Raw genomic sequence first — 19,288 nt, forward strand, 5'->3', positions numbered from 1 at the left:
TCCCCACCTAATTGAAATTTTGAGGTATAAGAGGATTTCTGCACAACGCGAGCTGACAGGCTCCATTCACCAAATATCCTCTTAGACTCCTCTCTCTCTCTTTCTGTCTCTCCCTGAGAAAGAATTAACTTTTATCTGTCTGCGAGTTTTAGTGCAGCTTACACCCATCTCTATCTGAACGTCCTCCAGTTGATCTGTCTCACTTCCTCTCAATCTGTCCTCTTTGTCTCTTCTCCTCTCAGTCACTCAGGATTGCTCTGCTCCTACAGGGGCACTTGGTTTGCCTGTTTGCTCATCATACTTTGATATGTCACATTGTAAAAGGGCAGAATAGGTAGACGGTGAAGAAATGAAAGTAGATAATATGACTGAGAGATGGTAAAGAAAAACACACAAGAGGGAGAGTGGGAGTTAAATTATCTAAGCATGTGGTGTTAGATAATGCCATATAAGCAAAGTCAAATCCTCCACACATGCTACTGTCTGAAGAGAGAAATAGAGAACAATATTTTAAGTTACGAGTCTGTGACAGATTAGCATTAATATTGATCCACAGTTTAATTTTCAAACCACCAAGTGTGTATGTTCAATATGTTTTACGTTGCTGTAGCTAATATGTTTGTTTCCATGTTTTGAGTGTAATTACACACGCTCAAAACATCTACATGCTCACACATGCAATCATAGTTGTAAAGCTGTCGTTTCCACGCAAACATGCTTGCATGCTCCTTGTATTTGTTCCTCCGTCTTTGTGATTAGGTAACAAAACATCCTGAAACAACACACTTATTTATTGATGCGGGGACGTTATTTGACTCTCGCTGTGAAGCCTCCGTCACCATGCACTAAAACACTGCTTTTGTGCTACAGCATAATGCATGGGCGTGAAACTGTAATGTGCTCCCTTGATAAAAAAAAGCGCTAATTTTAGAGAGAACCTCCCGTGGAGTCGGTGAAAAAAACAGCTTATACTTGTGATGTCTTCATTGGTAAAAGAGATGAAAAGTGTTTGAAAATAATACAGAGAGAAAGGTCTTACTGAGCCCAGGTCGGTAATAATTGATTTGAATGTATCATAGCTTATATTACAAAACGTTAAGCAATAGCCATACCACCTGTTAATATACTACTGTAGGCTAAATGCATGAGGTTAATAAGGTGGCAAAAATAGCACCAAGGAAGGTCTGGTCATGGCTTTTGTGACTCCTGCGGCTGCTGGACACTGGTTGATATGAAAACGTGTGAAAACATATTAACCAGTTTTGTTCCTTCACACACAGCCTTCATTAAATGCATCCTAACAATTTCCAGTGGATATTGGCCTTTAGTCTTCTTGCTCTTTCTCAGTCCCTCGCCATCTTTCCTCCAATGATTTCCATTATTATAGCACATGCCTCGAGGGCTTACTGCAGTGTTATTCCTCGCTCTCTATGTCCTCCTCACTCTCCTTGTTTTTTAATTTTCTCACTCTCAGCCTGTCTCTTTGTCTCTGTCCCCTGCTATGCCAGCGACGCAATTTTTCACTTCAGTGAGAAAACAGGTATAATAGAGGGAGTGTGCCAGTCTGTTTAATAAAGGAATAAAGGTAAAGAGGAGAGATGAGAAGGAAAAAGGAGGCGCCCTTGGGGCTGGAATATACACAGACACTACTGCACACACACACACACACACACACACACACACACACACACACACACACACACACACACACACACACACACACACACACACACACACGCACAGACAATGAGGGGGGAACACAGATATTCACACCTGCTTATCTCTGAGGAATTGGTTGTGAGGTGCTTCCCCATTTAATTAGAAACTTTAGTAGGAACCTCATAAATCACCACAACATAAATGTGAAGGGTAGGCAATGAATGCTCCCCATGTACACGCTGGTGCACACACACAAATCTGCACATGTCCGAAAGGTAAGCCTATTGATAATTCATGAATTCATGAGCATGTGTGATCTTTAGCTTCAGTCAGTGATCCATCGATTTAATATGTGTTCGTTTATGTGTGTACTGAGTTTAATCTGTCTTTACCTTAGAGGCTGAGTATATCAGTAGAATATTAGATTGTAACTGTTAGGAATATTGCTGGATTAATGCGTATTTCATCAACGTCCTCTTTTTTAAAGAAGCGTTAAAATACCTGTCAAATCTATTACTCTAACACCGTAATTGTAGCTGAGCAAAGACACGGAAAAGAGAATATTGTTGTGTTGACGAACAGCACAGGGGTGGAGAAAGGTCACTGTGCATGTGTGGCTGTATGTGTGCACATGGCTTCACGTACGTAGCCCTGCGCATGTGTTTTGTTGCTTGAACTGGGGGCACGGTGCGTGCTCGTGTCTCCAGAGTTACTCTGATGGCAGCGTGTGGTAACGGGATCCAGGGTGAAGTCTGCTCTCAGACAGCGTCTGGCTCTCAGCTCCCCATCTATTATTCACACACCTGGACACACACACCGCCTTCTCCCCTCGTATCCTCCTCTTTACCACACTTTCTTTTCCACATTTGTGGCTGAACAGTGAAAGGCTCGGGATTGTTGACTCTGTCTTGGCATTTTCTTCATGCATGTATCAGCGTAAGTTTGTGACGATGTGTCCTGTTATGTATTTGTGGATTTCTCCCTGGAAACCAATCACACCCTTGAAGTCGATGTAGCCGGACATTAGTGTTGACCAATAGAGGACAGACTAACCACTAAAACAAAGCCTAGTCTGGAAAAAGAGACAAAAGAGTTTTCAAAGTCATCCCTTGGCTGAAGTTGATCTGAGCCTGTCAGTAGGTCATTATCAGACCGAGACATCTCTTTGGGGACCTGGCCCTTCTCCACCCCCACGGTTGGATAGGCTGCTGATGGACATTTATAGAAGCAGAGTATGCTCCAATCAAGAAAAGCCTATTGAGTTTGCCATGTTAAGATGAGAGAATGCACCCCTGTCATTGTGTTGTGAAACACAAGCTTACATAGAGACGCGTATGGATCACAGTGGCGGTGTTTGGGAGATGACCCTGTGAATGTTGATCAAAGTGTGTCACTAGACCATTATGTAAGGAGCTCATTCATCTGAAGCTCCTGAAGAGAGCTAGATACCTGTTCTGATCTGATCCTAACATTGCTCTTTGTGTGTGTCCAATTAATCATGACCTTAGGTTATCTTAGTCTCACAAAACAAACAGATCCTCTATTCATTGCCCTCAATGGTTGGTTAAATTGGTGATTGACAGTTAAGGAAGCAGGATGTGGTCAACTAATAAAAGTACCATTAGGTTTAAGCGGAATGGAAGAGGAGGCATTGTTTTCTTTGTTGTGGGACTCTTTGGTCTGTTCCTTTCTCATTCTTCAGCCTTGATCTAACCGACTTCCCAAACAAGCTTCCATGCACATATGCTCCCGATGCTTTTTGGCCGGAGAGTTCCTCTATCTGAAGGCTGCATGCCAGTTATTGTGGGAGGAAAGGGTGCAGGGAAATGAGGGAGCGGAGCAGTGTTCTGATAAACTTCATTTGGTGGTCAGTAATGCAAGAAAACAGAAATATATTGATATTGATATATCAACTGAAAGAAAGTATCCCATTTTTCATTTAACTTAAAGGGCAACGTCTATTTTATGCATATAGCAACCTTTCACAATATATAGGTCCTTAAGTGGAACCTATTTAATAATACAGAGTGGTGGAGGTAGATATGTCTTTCCATCTTTTCCTCCTCTTTCCTCTGCTTCTCTAACATCAAAGCTAGCCACCTCTTTCTTACTCTGCCAAATGCCTAGCTTCCTGGGTGCCACTACTCTCACAGGTGTGGACTCTCCATAAAACGTTTCCTTCTCTGTCAAGTCCACACAGATGCACACGCGCACACTGAATGCTCTCATGTGATTATTCACAACAGGCTGTATTGATATTATTCAACCTGCTGAAGTTTGCCGGCCACACTCTTAAATGAATGGCATCCGTAGCTCTCTTTTGAGCACTGCTGGGTTGCCTGAAAGGCCAAGTCTTGATTCGACACAATAGGCTGATTTGGTGCCCTCACTACCGCAAGGAGTATGTTGACTTCATTAATGGCCCCCAAAGCCTTTTAGCTCTCACACAGTGGCCTCTGGTCACATAATATAATGGGGTGCAGACTGCTCTGTATCCCTGCCACCGGGTTGCACCACTAATAGAGACACAGGTGGTGACGTGCGCTCGCATTATGCCGTTCCCTCTGTGGGGTCCTTGAGGCCCAGCCAGTGGCTGCAGCAGTAGAGGCGTGAACAGCAGCTCTCATCACTGCGGAAAAACGGTAAAAGAAAAGAAAAACCGTAGAGGAAATAATTGGTTTGAAAGAGAAATGTGCATAAGGGTTTTTCTCAGCCAGGCCAGGTATTTGTCTGCACTAAATGAGGTCTGTCAGGAGATCTCTACCTGTCGCCTCTAACACCCTGCTGTGGCTCTAATGAGACAGCGAAAGAGGAATTGGATGGGAGAAGACAGAGGGAAAGAAGAACGAGAAACAGAGGGGCTGTGTAGAGAGAGACCAGCTCTGACATCTTCTCCGCACAGTAAACCTAATGGAGTGATGCATATTGCGGGGAAAAATGGCGAAACTGAAAAATTGATAGACAAAGATATTAAGACCATGGGAACAGAAAGAGATGACGAGAGGGAAAAGAAATAAGAGATGGAGCAGTTGTTGAAACGGGAATTGAAAAGGGACAATTGTCCAGGCAGAGGAAGGGTTCTCGCTGTTCACTCTGCAAATTGAATACATTTTTTTTTTTATTGACTTAGCAGAGAACTTCCTGTCCACTTCCACATAGATTACAGCTTCAAGTGCCAGGCCCTTTTCCTAAATTATCTGGAAAAATGGGTACCACCAATAATTATATAGCAACAACAAGGTTTGCAGGAAGAAATCCATCAAAAAAAAAACATCAAGTCTGCAAGCCTTTTTTATTTCCGGTCACATCTGACGGTAGAGAGACATTTTCAGTCTAAAAATGTGCAAGAAGCACAATCAAAAGATTGAGCGAGCGACTGGGAGACAACATACAAAATGGCCTACATCGTTCCAGCAGCAGAAGAATACAGTCTGCAACAAACATGCCAAGACAAGACAGAGAGAGTGACACTTTGAAAAGAACAGATGGAAAAAAAATAAATCAGAAAAAAGTGAGTGAGTTGTTAGAAGTCAAGTGGTCACAAATGTTCTCAAGATTGAACCGACCATAAGCTTGCAGGTGTTTTAGTCAACCTCATGACTTACAGATTGAGACAGAAGAAGGGGGAGGAGAGAAGGAGAGGGGGGAGAGAAGGAGAGAGGGGAAAAAGTGCTAAAGCAATAGCAGAGGACAGAAATTAGTTACAAAAGCTAAGCTGTGAGCCCCCTGCCTGGTCACAGTGCTCTCAGGCAGCTCAGCAGAGAAGGGAATGATAGCAGGGAGACCTGTCACTCACCCTTTGAAGCCATGGGGGAGATTGAGGGAGGAAAGGAGAGCAGGGGGAGAAATGAGCTAGGAAGCCTCCAGGCACTTGTCCCCTTTCACGTCTAACACCATCATCCCTCAAAATAACAATCTTGTCCTTCTCTTTGCCTCTCTCCTTGGCTTTTCCGTCTATCTCTCAGCAGGGGATAAGGTTAGATTAGTAGGCCGCATGGACCTGCAGGCTAACAGGTACCACACCTTTAATGCCACAACGGTCAGTCACTGAGCCAGGGGTCCCCCGGTGGCTCTGTCTGCTATAGTGTCAGATCCCAGATGTGAGGTTGTGGAGACTAAAGTTGCACCAATAGAAACAAACACAAGTGCCTGCATGCTTCCCTCACTCACAAAACGTGTGACATATCTGTTTACACTTTCCTCTTCCTCCTCAGTTACTTTGTAGTGCTGCTGCTTTGACACAGTCACGCCCAGGCCAACCGCTAATTAGTCTTAGTCTTAGCTCTACCACTTTCATCTCATAGCATTGAGTTGTGGACGTTTTCCAGAGGTTTCTTTTAACCTCCTGTTCCTAAACAACCTACCCAAAATATAACATCTGCAGAGGATTAACCTCAATAAACCCAAACCCGACAGGAGGGTCGTTGTAGAGATCAAATTTCTGCGAAGGCTCGACACTGTCAATGCAAGTCTCTGTGCTTAATTTACCTGCTAACAATGATATTTCTCTGTTTTTGCACCCACAAAGCACCTTCCTGTTAGCTGTGTAGGAGATATGCCTAATCTCAAACATAAAACAGAGAATAGTGAATTAAAGCACAGAATGAGTTCAGTTCCACACTGGGTTTTTTTTGCCCACTCATCCTCCTATAGAGAGAGAAGTTGAGTCGGAAGGAAGGAAGGAAAGAAGGAAGGGGGGATATTTAAAGTGCCTTTAATGAACTGAATGAATATTTTACTTCCATAAAGGAAAGCAGTAAAGCATTGAGTTCATGTTGTAGCTTTGGATAAATGCAAGATGTCTCCATTATAGCTTATCGTAGAACATTAAAATACTATGGCAAAAGATATTGTAAATGTAGAAGTACCACGGCATTAGTCATTCATGTGTCACCTGCAGTACTCCTTTAAGAAACCTCATATCTTTAGTGCATTTCCTCTCAGACGGAATAAAAAATGTGTGTCCGTCTTTTATTGTTTATAATAAACCTTTGGGATGAACATTTAATCATATGTGATTCTGTGCAATAATACACGGCCAGCCTGGCATCCCGCATTAGTGTGCCACATCCTCGCTAATACCAAGAGATTAATGTCAAATCATCCACACTCCCCCACTAGTCTCGCACCAGTCCATCTCGCCTAAAGCTATATATTGAGGTATTGAACGTGGAAGTGGAGGGTTTGTCCTGGCATTGATTGACACTGAGAGATGGATCCAGTCCGCCTCCTTGCCCCCTTTCCTTCTGTTATACTCTCCACCTCCTCCCCCTCTTCCTTTCTTTCTGTCGGCCATATGTTTCAGTGAGCTGGACAGATTTGGCCAATCAGACAGCCGCCATTGTATTGCTGTCGGTATGAATAGAATGCGTGGAGAGACACATTGGCATTATGTAGTGGCGACGCGTTGTTTCTTTTCTCCGTGTCTCTTTCACAGTAAATCTTCTTCTCAGTTGTCTCTGTCTGTCTGGCTGTCTCTGTTCCTAGGCTCTTATTGCATGTCCCACCTTGCCTGGTTGAATACCTAACACTGCTGTGGTTTGACAAAGAGGGTCGAAACCTGAGCAAAGTGTGGCAGGTCGGGTTACTGTGGCATTTGGCATGTGGCTATGCTGTTGATGCTCCAAATTGTTTCTGATTGATATCTTGAACAGATAGGGACCCAAGGGCTTACACAGGAGACCCCAGGAGACCCCCATTTGCACATTTTGATTGTGCTCTTGGACTGGGATGGTTTTTAATATTCAATCACTGAATGAGTTTTGTAAATAGGTTAAATGTTGGACGCATTTTTTGTAGTTTTGGCCATCATTTCAGATGGTTAAAACGTCGTATTCACTTACAATCTCATTGCTGAGAAAGAAGGATCTGACCCCGTTTAAGGCCGAAAATAGTTTACCCCAAATATCTACCCACTTATTTAATAATGGAAATAAAAGTAAATGCAGTTAAAATGTCTGTTTTATACACATATGGCAGTTAAATGCAAAGAAGGAAGTAGTTTTGCAGGATCTAATAGACATTTACAACATGATTTACTTTTGTTTGCAGTTCAACATCATTAACCACAGTTCCTTAGTATTAAAGTTGCAACATAACCATAACACTGCAAAACCGTAGATGTTAAACAATCTTACAATCTTCTTTAAAGCATTTTAAATCATAAATTAATTTTGGAACGATGCTTCTCATGTGGACATCCAGCAGAAATAGGTTCATGACTCTTTTTGACTGCAGAACTGCTGGCACTGACACTGTCTTTGCCCATGCATGTTTTAGGGATTTGATGGAATTCCTCACACAAGTGTTGTGGTAATTTAAGTTTCCCAGCATGCTGTGTGACTTTGGATGACATTCTGCTCCAGCCCACTCACCTCACTGCAGTTGCATGGCCCATGTCAGACCACAGTGATACTATAGTCAGCAGCTTATTCTGGCTTCCACCAGCAGCATGTTGGTCATGATGTGTGTTCCAGCCATGGTGTGTTAGTGTGGGTGCCATGCTTGACAGACTGTAACTCTGTGTGACTAGCCCTCCTCTTTCTGCTGCCCCAAAACCCATGCCATAGCAGGCAAGGACACAATTCTCCAATCACTCGCACAGTCCTCACTGAGAAACATGCACTGTGTTCTAACCCTTCAGTTATTGTATGTTTTAGGAAGCACACTTTCAATGTGGTGTTGTCCAGAGGGGGTAGTTTTGACTGTGTTCTTCCTGCTCAGCCACAACCACCGTCTGCATTAACTCATAGACGGCAGTATGTTTTATGTCTCCTGAGGATTGACCAGACTTCCTTCTAAAATGTAGAAAATCCATCTCACCACTTGATGTAAAGTAGTTTCTGCATAATGGCATACCAGTTCTTATCTAAAATGAACAGAAGTGCTCAGATGTGTAAGACTACTAATGATTTTTACCTGCTTCAATATGGATTCCATGCAGAATCGGAGGAAGTGCTTTGTGGTGCACAGTGCCAATACTAGGAAACTGAGAGAGGGTACTCCTGTGGTTTTCACACCGGAATGGCTTCCCTTTCTGTATCACACCTTCTGCTAGCTGTTAGCCACATGGAGAGAGAGAGATAGTCACTTTGGGCACATTATTTTTCATTGACAGATTCAAAGCAGAAATACAATCTGCACATAGGGTCACATTTGTTGTTCTCTGAGCTGTAACACTGACACTGTTATTTAAATCATCAGTTGTCCGTATTCCTGATATATCAACATTGCCCTTACATTCTGTTCTACTTTAATGTTAGTGGTAGACTAATTAGCTTGAAGAAAGAAACTCCATGAGTGCTATGTTTTCTGAGTGTTTGTGTCTGCACCACAGTTAAGATCACATACACTGCCTTTTTACTGCAGGAGCCGCAGCCTTTATTCCTGTCTTCAGTGATGGTGTTAGTGCAGTTATACCTCAACGCCACTAGGGGGATAGAGATTATGGCCAGGGTGGTCGCTTTATGCAGGACCAGGATTTCCTCTGTATGATCTGAGGTATGACGTGGATTTATCCCACAGATGCACACACATACGGATCAAGACACACACAGAGCTGTGTTTACTACACACATTCTGCAGGGCTGAGGAAGTGTGCTCTGTGAGTCAAAAGCACCAGTAACTCCTGCCACCCTCCCCAGAGTATCCGACATTACCATATGAGTAGCTACAGCCAGACAGCCTGTGTGTGTGTGTGTGTGTGTGTGTGTGTGTGTGTGTGTGTGTGTGTGTGTGTGTGTGTGTGTGTGTGTGTGTTTGAGAGTGTAAGCGTGTGAAAGAGAGAGAGTGAAATGCCAATTTTTTTTTTTTACACGCAATAGCTTGTGTGAACACAATACTTATTTGCATGTGTGCATTTATGTGTGGGACCAATGCATCTCTCACCTTCCCACTACTCAGAGGCTAAATGAAGTCTGTCTGGCAGTGAATGTCTATTGTGTAGTGCTAATGTGATAGCAGAGATTAGCATTGTAATCCATTTAGCATAGAGCAGCTAATCCACTTTATTACTGTTGAAAAGAAATCAGATAATATTGGCTAGCACCACTGTAGCTGCCTTAATGATTTTAAGCTGGTGAAAAATTACTTTAAGATATATTGATAATTACTGTTGCTAACAATGAAGCTAGGATTAGTTGTTTTATTAAAAAAACATCATTAGCTTTGGTTTTTCATTAAGATATCGGTTGTGTTCAGTCTACACCGAGTTGTTTTTGTAGTAGTAAAAATCATTCAACAGCTATTTACTTCATTTTATTTTCCAGCATTATGCACACTGAAGGTGGTTTTATATTGTATACTCCTTTAGAGTGCAGAGTTTGATATCAGGAGAGATGAAGTCTGCTGCAACCCCAGGGTGACACTGCTGTGTTGATTGAAAGATAAAGAGAACAGCGTAAAACTGCTATTAAATACTTGTGCCAATTACTGTCCAAATAGATCCACTGGACTTTGGTTTTAAACAGGCATTATCCCTTACGTGTTCCCCTCCAGTCCCAGTGTGCCTGCGCTGCATGCTTGCGGACGTGCTGTGCGCTCCCTGGTGGCTCATTTGTTTTGCTGGTGGTCAGATTGAGGGATAATACACAGGAGCTTCCCCTTGAAGCCCCTCCACTCCCTGGTGACTGCAGATCCGTCCCAACACAATAAAACTCTATATTCAGCCTTTGCCGTAGACTCTCCGTCCTTTTAGCTCTGCTCGGCAATTGACACTTCCCTCATATACAGCGGCGGTAAGCTGATACACACACATTGCCGCATGCGTTCACATGCACACACATGCTGTGTACAGTGCGCATACGCACAGTGCCTCAAATTAACTCACCCGATCAGGCAGATTAGATAACCCCACCTGCTGAATCTGGCTCGGGCTCGCGTGGAAGTTTCTTTCTTCCTACCTCCCTCTTTTCTTTCTGTCTTTCTCCTATTCGCCTTCTGTTCTTTTCTTTACAACTGACCCAAGAGCATACAATGGTTCCCAGTGAAAGTGTGAGGCTTTGATACACAGACTTCAGGTCCTTTGAGATCCGGATCACAAGCCAAGCAGGAGGCAGAGCGAGAGAGGAATAACGACTGAGAACCGAAAAAGGGGGGGAGAGTCAGGTTAAATCAGGGTGAAAGACGGTGCCTGTTTAAAGAAACGTCATGTTGTGAAACTGGATATCAGTAGAAGCAGCAGGAGTAGGGCTGGACATGTACTGCAGCCTGTGCTCTCAGGTTTCTGTCTTTTTTGTACAATCGTTGAAGCAACGACAAAGAAAAGTTCGTTGGACTATAGTGAAGCAGTGGATGGTTTCAGATTGGTTCCTGTTTCAGTGCAGGATAAAGTTGAGGGGCCGGAGCGACTGCCAGTCACTTTGAGTGAAGAATATTGTTATTGTGTTTCTAAAACCCTAATATTGATTATATTTGCTATTTTATAATGATGAAAGAATTATTGTTGTCCTCTATGAAGCATGGCACACCAAAAAGCTATTTCTCTTCAAATACTCAGATTTGACATGTTGATGTTTTCTTAACTACAAATCTTGAAGTAAAGTCGGCCCCTAACAAAGGCCTGTGTTGTCAGTGGGTACAGCACCATTTACTAAAGGGTTCAGTTTATAAACTTAGAACGGTTTAAAGAGCTTTATTAATTATTAATTAATCGTGACTCGTGACTCACCTGTCTACTCGACCATCTGCTTCCTGTCCAATTATCTCCTGTTTGTGCCCGTTACCCATGAACCCTTAAGTGCTGGAGAGCACAAAGAACTACCAAGAGTCATCACAACTTTAACGAGACTTGCTTCACACCTGTCTGCAAGCCTGCACAGGTGTGTGTGTGTGTGTGTGTGTGTGTGTGTGTGTGTGTGTGTGTGTGTGTGTGTGTGTGTGAGAGATTGTGTATTCTACTGGGTGCTGAAAGTTGCTTGCGTCGGTATGTGTCAAAGCTGTTTGTTGGTGGGAAATTACCGCCAGAGGACCAGATTTTGAAAAGATCATTTGGAACACACCCTCTGCGTTTGTTTGTGTGTGACGATGTAAGCAGATGTTCGGGCACCACCCAGAACACTTCCATCACGCCACCAAGTGTGCATTGGGCCAATTCCATGCACTTTCTGCTGAGTAAACACACCTAGGGGCTCACAAACCACACCTCCGGCCCAGATGCCTTATTACTGTAATCACTTTTGAATGTCTGAAACGGTGCTAGAGAAAGATGAGCACCTCAGATACAGCACAGTAAGCCATGATGCATGGGAACGTCCTAAGGCTGTATGTGGTTGATTGGCAATTTAGTCAATAATTGGTTTCAAAAGTACCTTTTTAATGATACCTCGATCCCTAATTGTCCTAGATGTCGACTTTGTTCAATTGCCAAGTCCTTCCTTGTGGAGGGCAACATTACTCTTTCTATCTTTGCGTCTGTTTAACCTCAGCTATTCTTTAATATATTTTCAGTCCTGTCATTTACTATTTAATTATTACAGCTGCTTTTAAGACGAAGAGGAAGTTGTTTTGGATCTTCAGTTGTCTTTTCCCTAAAATAATAACTTTGTTGTTTGAGTAATTCAAACTTTCTATGCGGTTGTCACTGATAAATCTCAGTAACAGGTGTGATACTATACTTTCTTTTCTGTTATTCTTGTAATACCTGTGAAGCCATGTGAGCGCCACAGTGATTATGCAGTAATTGAATATATTAATTCTTAATATGCTTCTGTGTTTCTCCAGATCCGGGTAGACGGCTCCTCTCGTGCTCAGCAGTACGAGACTGTGCAGGCGGTGGAGAATGGACCCATCCTCCGAGACATGGCCTTCTCTTCTGACCACCACTACCTCTATGTCATGTCTGAGACCCAGGTTAGACACTCACAAACTCACACATCACAAGTCCCCCCCTGCCGAGTCAATATCTTAACCACTGGCATTTATAATTTTCTTATGTCACAGGGTACAATAACCTTTGGTGTAGCGTGGAGGATTTCATTACAGCCTGGCTGGAGGAGAGAAAGGGATTAGATAGCCTGTTGGGTTCTATGACCAAGTCTTTTTATAGGAGCTGACTGTGAGGATAGAGTTGGAGTGAATAAATGTGTTGAATTATAGGGAGAGTGGTCTCACTCCACTTGTGTGTGTGTGTGTGTGTGTGTGTGTGTGTGTGTGTGTGTGTGTGTGTGTGTTTTGGTGTGTATTTCTGTGCGCAGATTCACACATGCACACTATCTCTCTTAGTACCTTTGATGACATGGAATTTGGAGTGAAATAGCAGCACTCTGTGTAATGGACACAGACACAGTGAGTCTGCGAACACCTTTATCAGCGGCAAAACCTTGCTAAAATAGCACCATGGAAAGTCCATGCGCTCACATAAATGCACACACAGCCATGACTCACTGTGTTTTCACTTCCTCTTTATATTGCACACAAAAGGACACACGGCTATGAGCATGTGAGAACATTATATGTAATACATGTACAGTAGCCAAGGCACATGTATCTGTGTAGCACCTTTCGACAACAAGGCGATGCAATGTGTGCAACATAAGAAGACACATAATTAGGATTATTAAAACAAAATAAAATAAAGAAGAGCATTACAAAGTTAACTTGATAAAATGCAGTGGCAAACAGAAAAGTCAAAAGCCCTGATCTAATAAAATGAAGAGCTGGATAAGTATTTAAACAGTAAACACACAGACTTCTTACCATTCAGCACAAGCATTATCGTTTCATCAGGCACTGTTAAAGGGATGGTAATCTAATCGTTAAAGCCAAATCAGGCCACCAGTTGAAGAATCCACTGTGGAGCTCTCTCATTTCAGTTCAGTATATCCCCATTTATTGTTTATCATTATCAATGTGACTGTTAGAAATAATGTGGCAAAAGCTCTGAGTTCAGATAATATGCATATTGTTCCCCCTTCTCCCTTCTCTTTATCTCCTGCCACGCGTAATCACAGAAGGCCACTGCTGTTTCGTTGGCAGCGATAGCCTAGTGGCCCCTGTATATTGTCTGCAGCTTCCAGCGGATTAGAGACCTCTCTGGCACCATGAAACTGTCAGTATTTCCTAATGTGTAGTGCAGTTTGTTTGTGTGTACGTGCGTAAATACAAGCACATTTTAAGAGCCCAGATTTCCCTGATAACACTTTAAATATCAGACAGACGGTGAGTAGAAGGTGCCCTTTCAAATGCGGCTCTCATCGCCTCTCTTGAGGTCTCGGTCTGTCCTACTGCAGAGAGTGTAGGAAAGGAAGGGAGGGAGGGACACAAGTTAGCAGAATGAGGACATTTAGGATGCTATTTTGTCACGGCATCCAGTTACATCCAATCCCTCTTTCATATTAATCTGTTAATCAGTAATGTTATTTTTTCTCTCCTTTGGATTGTAGTGCATGTAATTGGGCTTAGAGAAGATATTACAGAATAACAAATGAATTATTAAGAATACTTAATTTCCATTTCTTCCCATTATGTTGGATTCCTTTTTGTCTCGCTATTATCGCCCAACATCGTGTTACAAATTTAGCATTTTTAATTTGCATGCCAATTAGCTTATATTGAATACAGCAACCAAGTGAGTTTTGTTAGTGGTCCTGTGTGTGTGTGTGTGTGTGTGTGTGTGGGTGTGTGTGTGTGTGTGTGTGTGTGTGTGTGTGTGTGTGTGTGTGTGTGTGTTAGGCCTTCATAGTATTAAGTCTATTAGCCTAGTTAGAGGGCTGACCTCCACTAACTGTCTAGGAAGAACATCCGGGAATTACCATACACACAAATATAGAAAGTAGTTAATGAACACATACACACAAACACATACTCCTTTAACGGTTTATAGAACACAAATAAGTGTTGTGAATGAATTGAATAAGTGAATGAATGCAACTCGAATAAACCATTCCACCAATTAATTCAAACCTTTGTTGTTAAAGATCAAAACATTTCTACTAGATTTGTATGATATTGATGTTATTACCAATATTTGATAACCGATCATTTCCATAAGTTATTTGACTGACACATTTTTAATTCAGCGCAATATCTTTCCCTCAGTAGAGTTTATCACTTTATCACTGCTGTATTACCAGCAGTACCCGTCCTGATTTACTGTTTCCAAGTGTCTGCAATCACTCAAGGAGACGAGTGCAAATTACTTCATCTCGAATGTGGAGAACAATATTTTGGCATAGCATGTTCTTACAGCCGTCTCTCCAGCAAGTTGATTATCGAAGGTTTCCCTGTAGACTGTAAGCTGAATTATACCCTGTCATGCTGTTGCCTCGAGTCAAAACAAGTTTTATTAAATGTCAAAGAGGGTCACAGCATGTGCTAGAAAACAAATAAATAAAGATACTAACATCCATCTTTTTAGATTAATCATGGATAAATGTAATTTTGAATTTCTTGTGTTGGCTTTTTGCTAACCTCACACAAACAGCCAAGTTTAAAGGTCATGTTGTGGTCAGCCGTACTTGCATGTTTTGTGTTTTAACCGTACTGCCTGCTGGATCAGAGTGGTGGTTCACAGTCACAGCTTGCACAAACACACGTGCACATGCCAAATTCCCAGTGGTGGCAAACGCTATTAGAGCAGCCCGAGCTGGTCGATAGCAGAAGGCCACCTGCTGTTTCCGGGGGCCTGGGACTCAGACACTCAGAGAGAGTGTGATGGATGGAACAAGGGAGAAATACAGAAAGAGGAAACACATGATAGAAAGAGAGGGCAGGGGAGGGGGGCCCACAACGGGAGGCTGAGAACAAAGTCAGTCGATACGGCTCCTCTCCTGCTGCTATGGACCAAGACACGGACCTCCTCTGGAGCCTGGCTGGTGAGAGTCCAGTAGCGGATCATGAGGGTCAGACTGGGATGTTGGAGGAGAGAGGATGAGGAGGAGAGGGACCGAGAAAGTGGATCAGATAGGGATAGGTATTTCATCGTTCCTTATAAGGCAGCAACTCGTGCTGCATTGTGCGATTCTTGTTTGCTTAAAGGTTGTTTTACAGGTTTGTAGTTGAGAACAAAATGAAGAAGGATGTGGTTTGAGCAAGTTAGCTAGAAGTAGGGGGGACCATAATAACTTTGACTGACTTGTGTTGCTTATATTTCTGATCCCAGCAGCTGAGAAAAGGCTCCATAATCTGTTCCTTAATGCTAAACAAATGCAATCCCTGTCCTCACTGCAATCATCACACTCTATCACAAAGTGAATTAAATCAGTAGAAAAAAGTAGTATTTTGTGAGTTAGCAAAGCTTTTTTTTAGCGCAAACTTGACTATCATCACTTCCATCACGAAATAGAAGAATATGAACATGATTACTTTTGACAGTCTGATAATGTATGGCACATCAGTCTATTGTCATGTTAGTGTGATGATAATGAGCCATGAATAAATGAACACTGGCACACCTTGATGGAGAAGTGGAACCAGCTTCAGGCGGGGGCATCCTGCTGAGTAACACTGTACCCTGCTTGTCTGTGTCACATTATACACTCATTAGAGAAGAAAGCTTAACATACCCATGCAGTATTCTCTACTGCATGAAATGCTCTCCACATCCCAGTATTTTTTTCATCCTTCAATTCATTTCTCTTCCATCTTTTCAATCAATTGTTTCTTTCTTTCTTTCCTCCATCCTGTGACTGTCCTCTTTGTTAGATTTGTTTTTCTTTCAGGATTATAGATTTGTTGCTCCTACAACCCCTATTCATTTCTAAAGGGATTTGTAAAGCAAATGAGGATTCAGGCTTTTGTGGGCCTTGTTCCTCTTTCTTCATCTCCTTTCTCTCCATCTTTATTTCATTTCTAACCACTACCCATTTTTACCCCATTTCACCCTCAATCCTCAATTTATTCCCCATTCCTTATAACGGAGTAATCTGTCATCCCTACTCTCTCATTAATCCAGTGATTGGCTGTCCTCTAATTGGATCTCCCTCTCTCTCTCTCTCTCTCTCTCTCTCTCTCTCTCTCTCTCTCTCACTCACTCACACACACACACACACACACACACACACACACACACACACACACACACACTCACTCACTCACTCACTCACTCACTCACTCACTCACTCACACACACACACACACACACACACACACACACACACACACACACACGAGTCATCCTATTAGTGGGTTAAATAAATGTTCTGGTATAAAGAGGACAGTCAGATTATAGAATGGGCCGTGATTATGGATGTTGGGGTTGGTGTTTGAGTGACAGGGGCAGGTCAATCCCACTGTTAATATTAGCCGCTGCTGCTCTTCACTGCTACGTTACTGTCCTGTTAACACTGGTTCATCCGTCAACCACAATGAGGACATCTGGGCAGAATGAATGAGGTGGTGTCAGTGGAGGCTGGGGGATCATTTCACGGTTAGTTCAGTATGTAAATTAAAAGTACAAATCACACAGCTACAAAGCGGTCAGTTTTAGTAGGAGCCATAAACTTATTGTAGAGGAGAAAAGCCTTCCATGAAGGGAGGAACAGTTATTGAAGTCAACAATGGAATGGGAAGTTAGAATTGCACGAGGTGGGGGATATGCATAGATTGTTACCGTTTTAATGTCCATTTTCCTCCCTGTTTATCTTTAACATATTAAGATTCCATTCCAAAAAGCAAACATCAGTATTAAAAACACTTTGAATTAATGATTAAAGATAAAAAAGCTAATTACAGTTATCTTTTAAATGAAAATAAATCCAAAATAAAGACTCCATAACAGTGCATAACTATCTGTGGCTTTAAGGGACAGTCCAACCAAAAATTAAACTACATCTTTTTCTTCTTACCTGTAGTTCTATTTATCAGTCTTGATAGTTTTGGTGTGAGTTGCCTAGTTTTTGAGATATTGGCCGTAGAGATGTCTGCCTCCTCTCAAATATAACAAGACTATATGTCACTCAGCTTGCGACATCTTCCAGAATTCATGACCCAGTTACTTAAGATAATCCACAGACCTTGTTGTGAGCAGTTTCATACAGTAACTATTTTCTTTCAACCATAGGTCCAATGTATGTTTTTTGTAGAAAAGAATTCTCCAAATTAACCAGAAACACATCGATGTATATGAATTTTACAAGTTTACCATGAATTAGTTTGTGTGGCGTTCTCTGCTCTGTAGATAGCATGACTAACTGTATTGAGTGCATGCTGGAATCTACAATGCCAATATAGTGAGTACATGTATGTGAATTGACAGCTTCCGAGGGCATTTGGGAGCAGTTGAAGTTGTTTTGGTTGTGTGTTAGTCATTCGATCCATCCTTCAATGTTCCCATAGTCATACCAATACCACCCAGCAACATGTACATAGCAAACACATGAACCTATCCTGCCATCAACTGTTCAGTTAATTAGAGGGTATATCTTATCTAGTATGTTCCTACATAGTTTACAAGTCTTTTTTTTTTTCAACACATACAAAGGTTTTTACATTCAGCATATAAACTGTTGCTCGAAAGTGCTGCGACTGCCACACTCATGGCGTTAATTATTTATATTCAGTGTAGCAAATGCAGATCTGTAAGTGTGAATTATTGAAAATGTGTACTATAGTGGGGTGAGATCGTTCAAAGTCAAATGCTTTTTTTCTGTTTTGAACCCCCTCGGGGAAATCCGACAAGCTCATTTGTGGAGGTATTGCGTCTTTGCATCTCATCAAAGATGTTTATTACCAGCATCCTTTAATTTTCTATCAGCGGGGAACTTTTTACCACATCCCCTCATAGTGTGGCTTCCTCACCCCTCTAGTGTTAGGCTGTGAGTTATGAAGGTGTTTAGATGTGCATATTATGTTGTGTCCCAGTTTAGCTGTAGGCTGCTGTGGTCTAACAAGGCAAATATGAGTCATCATCAGCATCTCCTGTCAGTGTCTTGCCTGGAAACAGTCCAAACTGTGCACTCTGTCTGAGTAATACAGCCCTTACGTTTACCCAGGCTATGCCCCAGGGCAAGATGAAGGCCGCTTGTGCAAAATTAGCTTGTGTTTGTGTGGCTAAACTTCAAGCACCTGCCACTGGAAATAGAAATGACATTACAGACTAAATGCAAATCATGTTTGTGCACTGAAGGGTCAGACCTAACCTCACATCTTAAATGCACTTGACATCCGTTATGTCTTCTGCATGGTTCTAGCACTGAGGACTGACAGTAATGGGGCAACATTAGCATGATTAGGGCAAGTTCTGCTGTATGAATTTATTGTAGCTGAGCTTAGCATCCCGCTGCTTTTTGCATAGACATACCAAAGATGACAGATGGTAAAAATATAGCAAAGCATTCCTCATGCAGGAAATTCTAATCTGTAAGCCGTTATTAGTAAACTGCCTGAAGCTTGTTTAACTGCCTTTTTGTGGATGGGGGGGGGGGTTACCCTCTTTGGAATGGAAAGATAAGTGAAAATGATTGATTGTATCCGAGTCGTTTGTCATGCGCTGACAATCCTGACGCAATGGATGGCTTTCTCATTTGACCTCCGAGAACCTCAAATGAAAACAATATTGCGCTTGCAGCCACTGGCCCGCTCTGTTAACTGAGTTTATGATATAACGCCGTTGGTTGGTGGTTGACGGATTGAGCGGTGCGTCTGCTGTGACGAGGCAGCGGGTCGTTGATGTGTCCCTCGCTTCATTTGACTC

General features: G+C 42.3%; 1 protein-coding gene across 1 annotated transcript in view; it reads left to right on the forward strand.

Moving 5' to 3' along the window:
* plxna4 (plexin A4) overlaps positions 1–19,288 on the forward strand; it is a 225,871-nt gene that overhangs the window by 119,885 nt on the left and 86,698 nt on the right. The window contains exon 4 of the mRNA XM_068721314.1: positions 12,379–12,507. Coding sequence (XP_068577415.1) covers positions 12,379–12,507 — 129 coding nt within the window. The remainder of the gene's footprint in view (positions 1–12,378; positions 12,508–19,288) is intronic.

Source organism: Cebidichthys violaceus, unplaced genomic scaffold (assembly GCF_023349555.1).
Source record: "Cebidichthys violaceus isolate CVI_PGR_0920_01 unplaced genomic scaffold, fCebVio1.0.p SCAF_27, whole genome shotgun sequence".
Lineage (NCBI taxonomy): Eukaryota > Metazoa > Chordata > Actinopteri > Perciformes > Stichaeidae > Cebidichthys > Cebidichthys violaceus.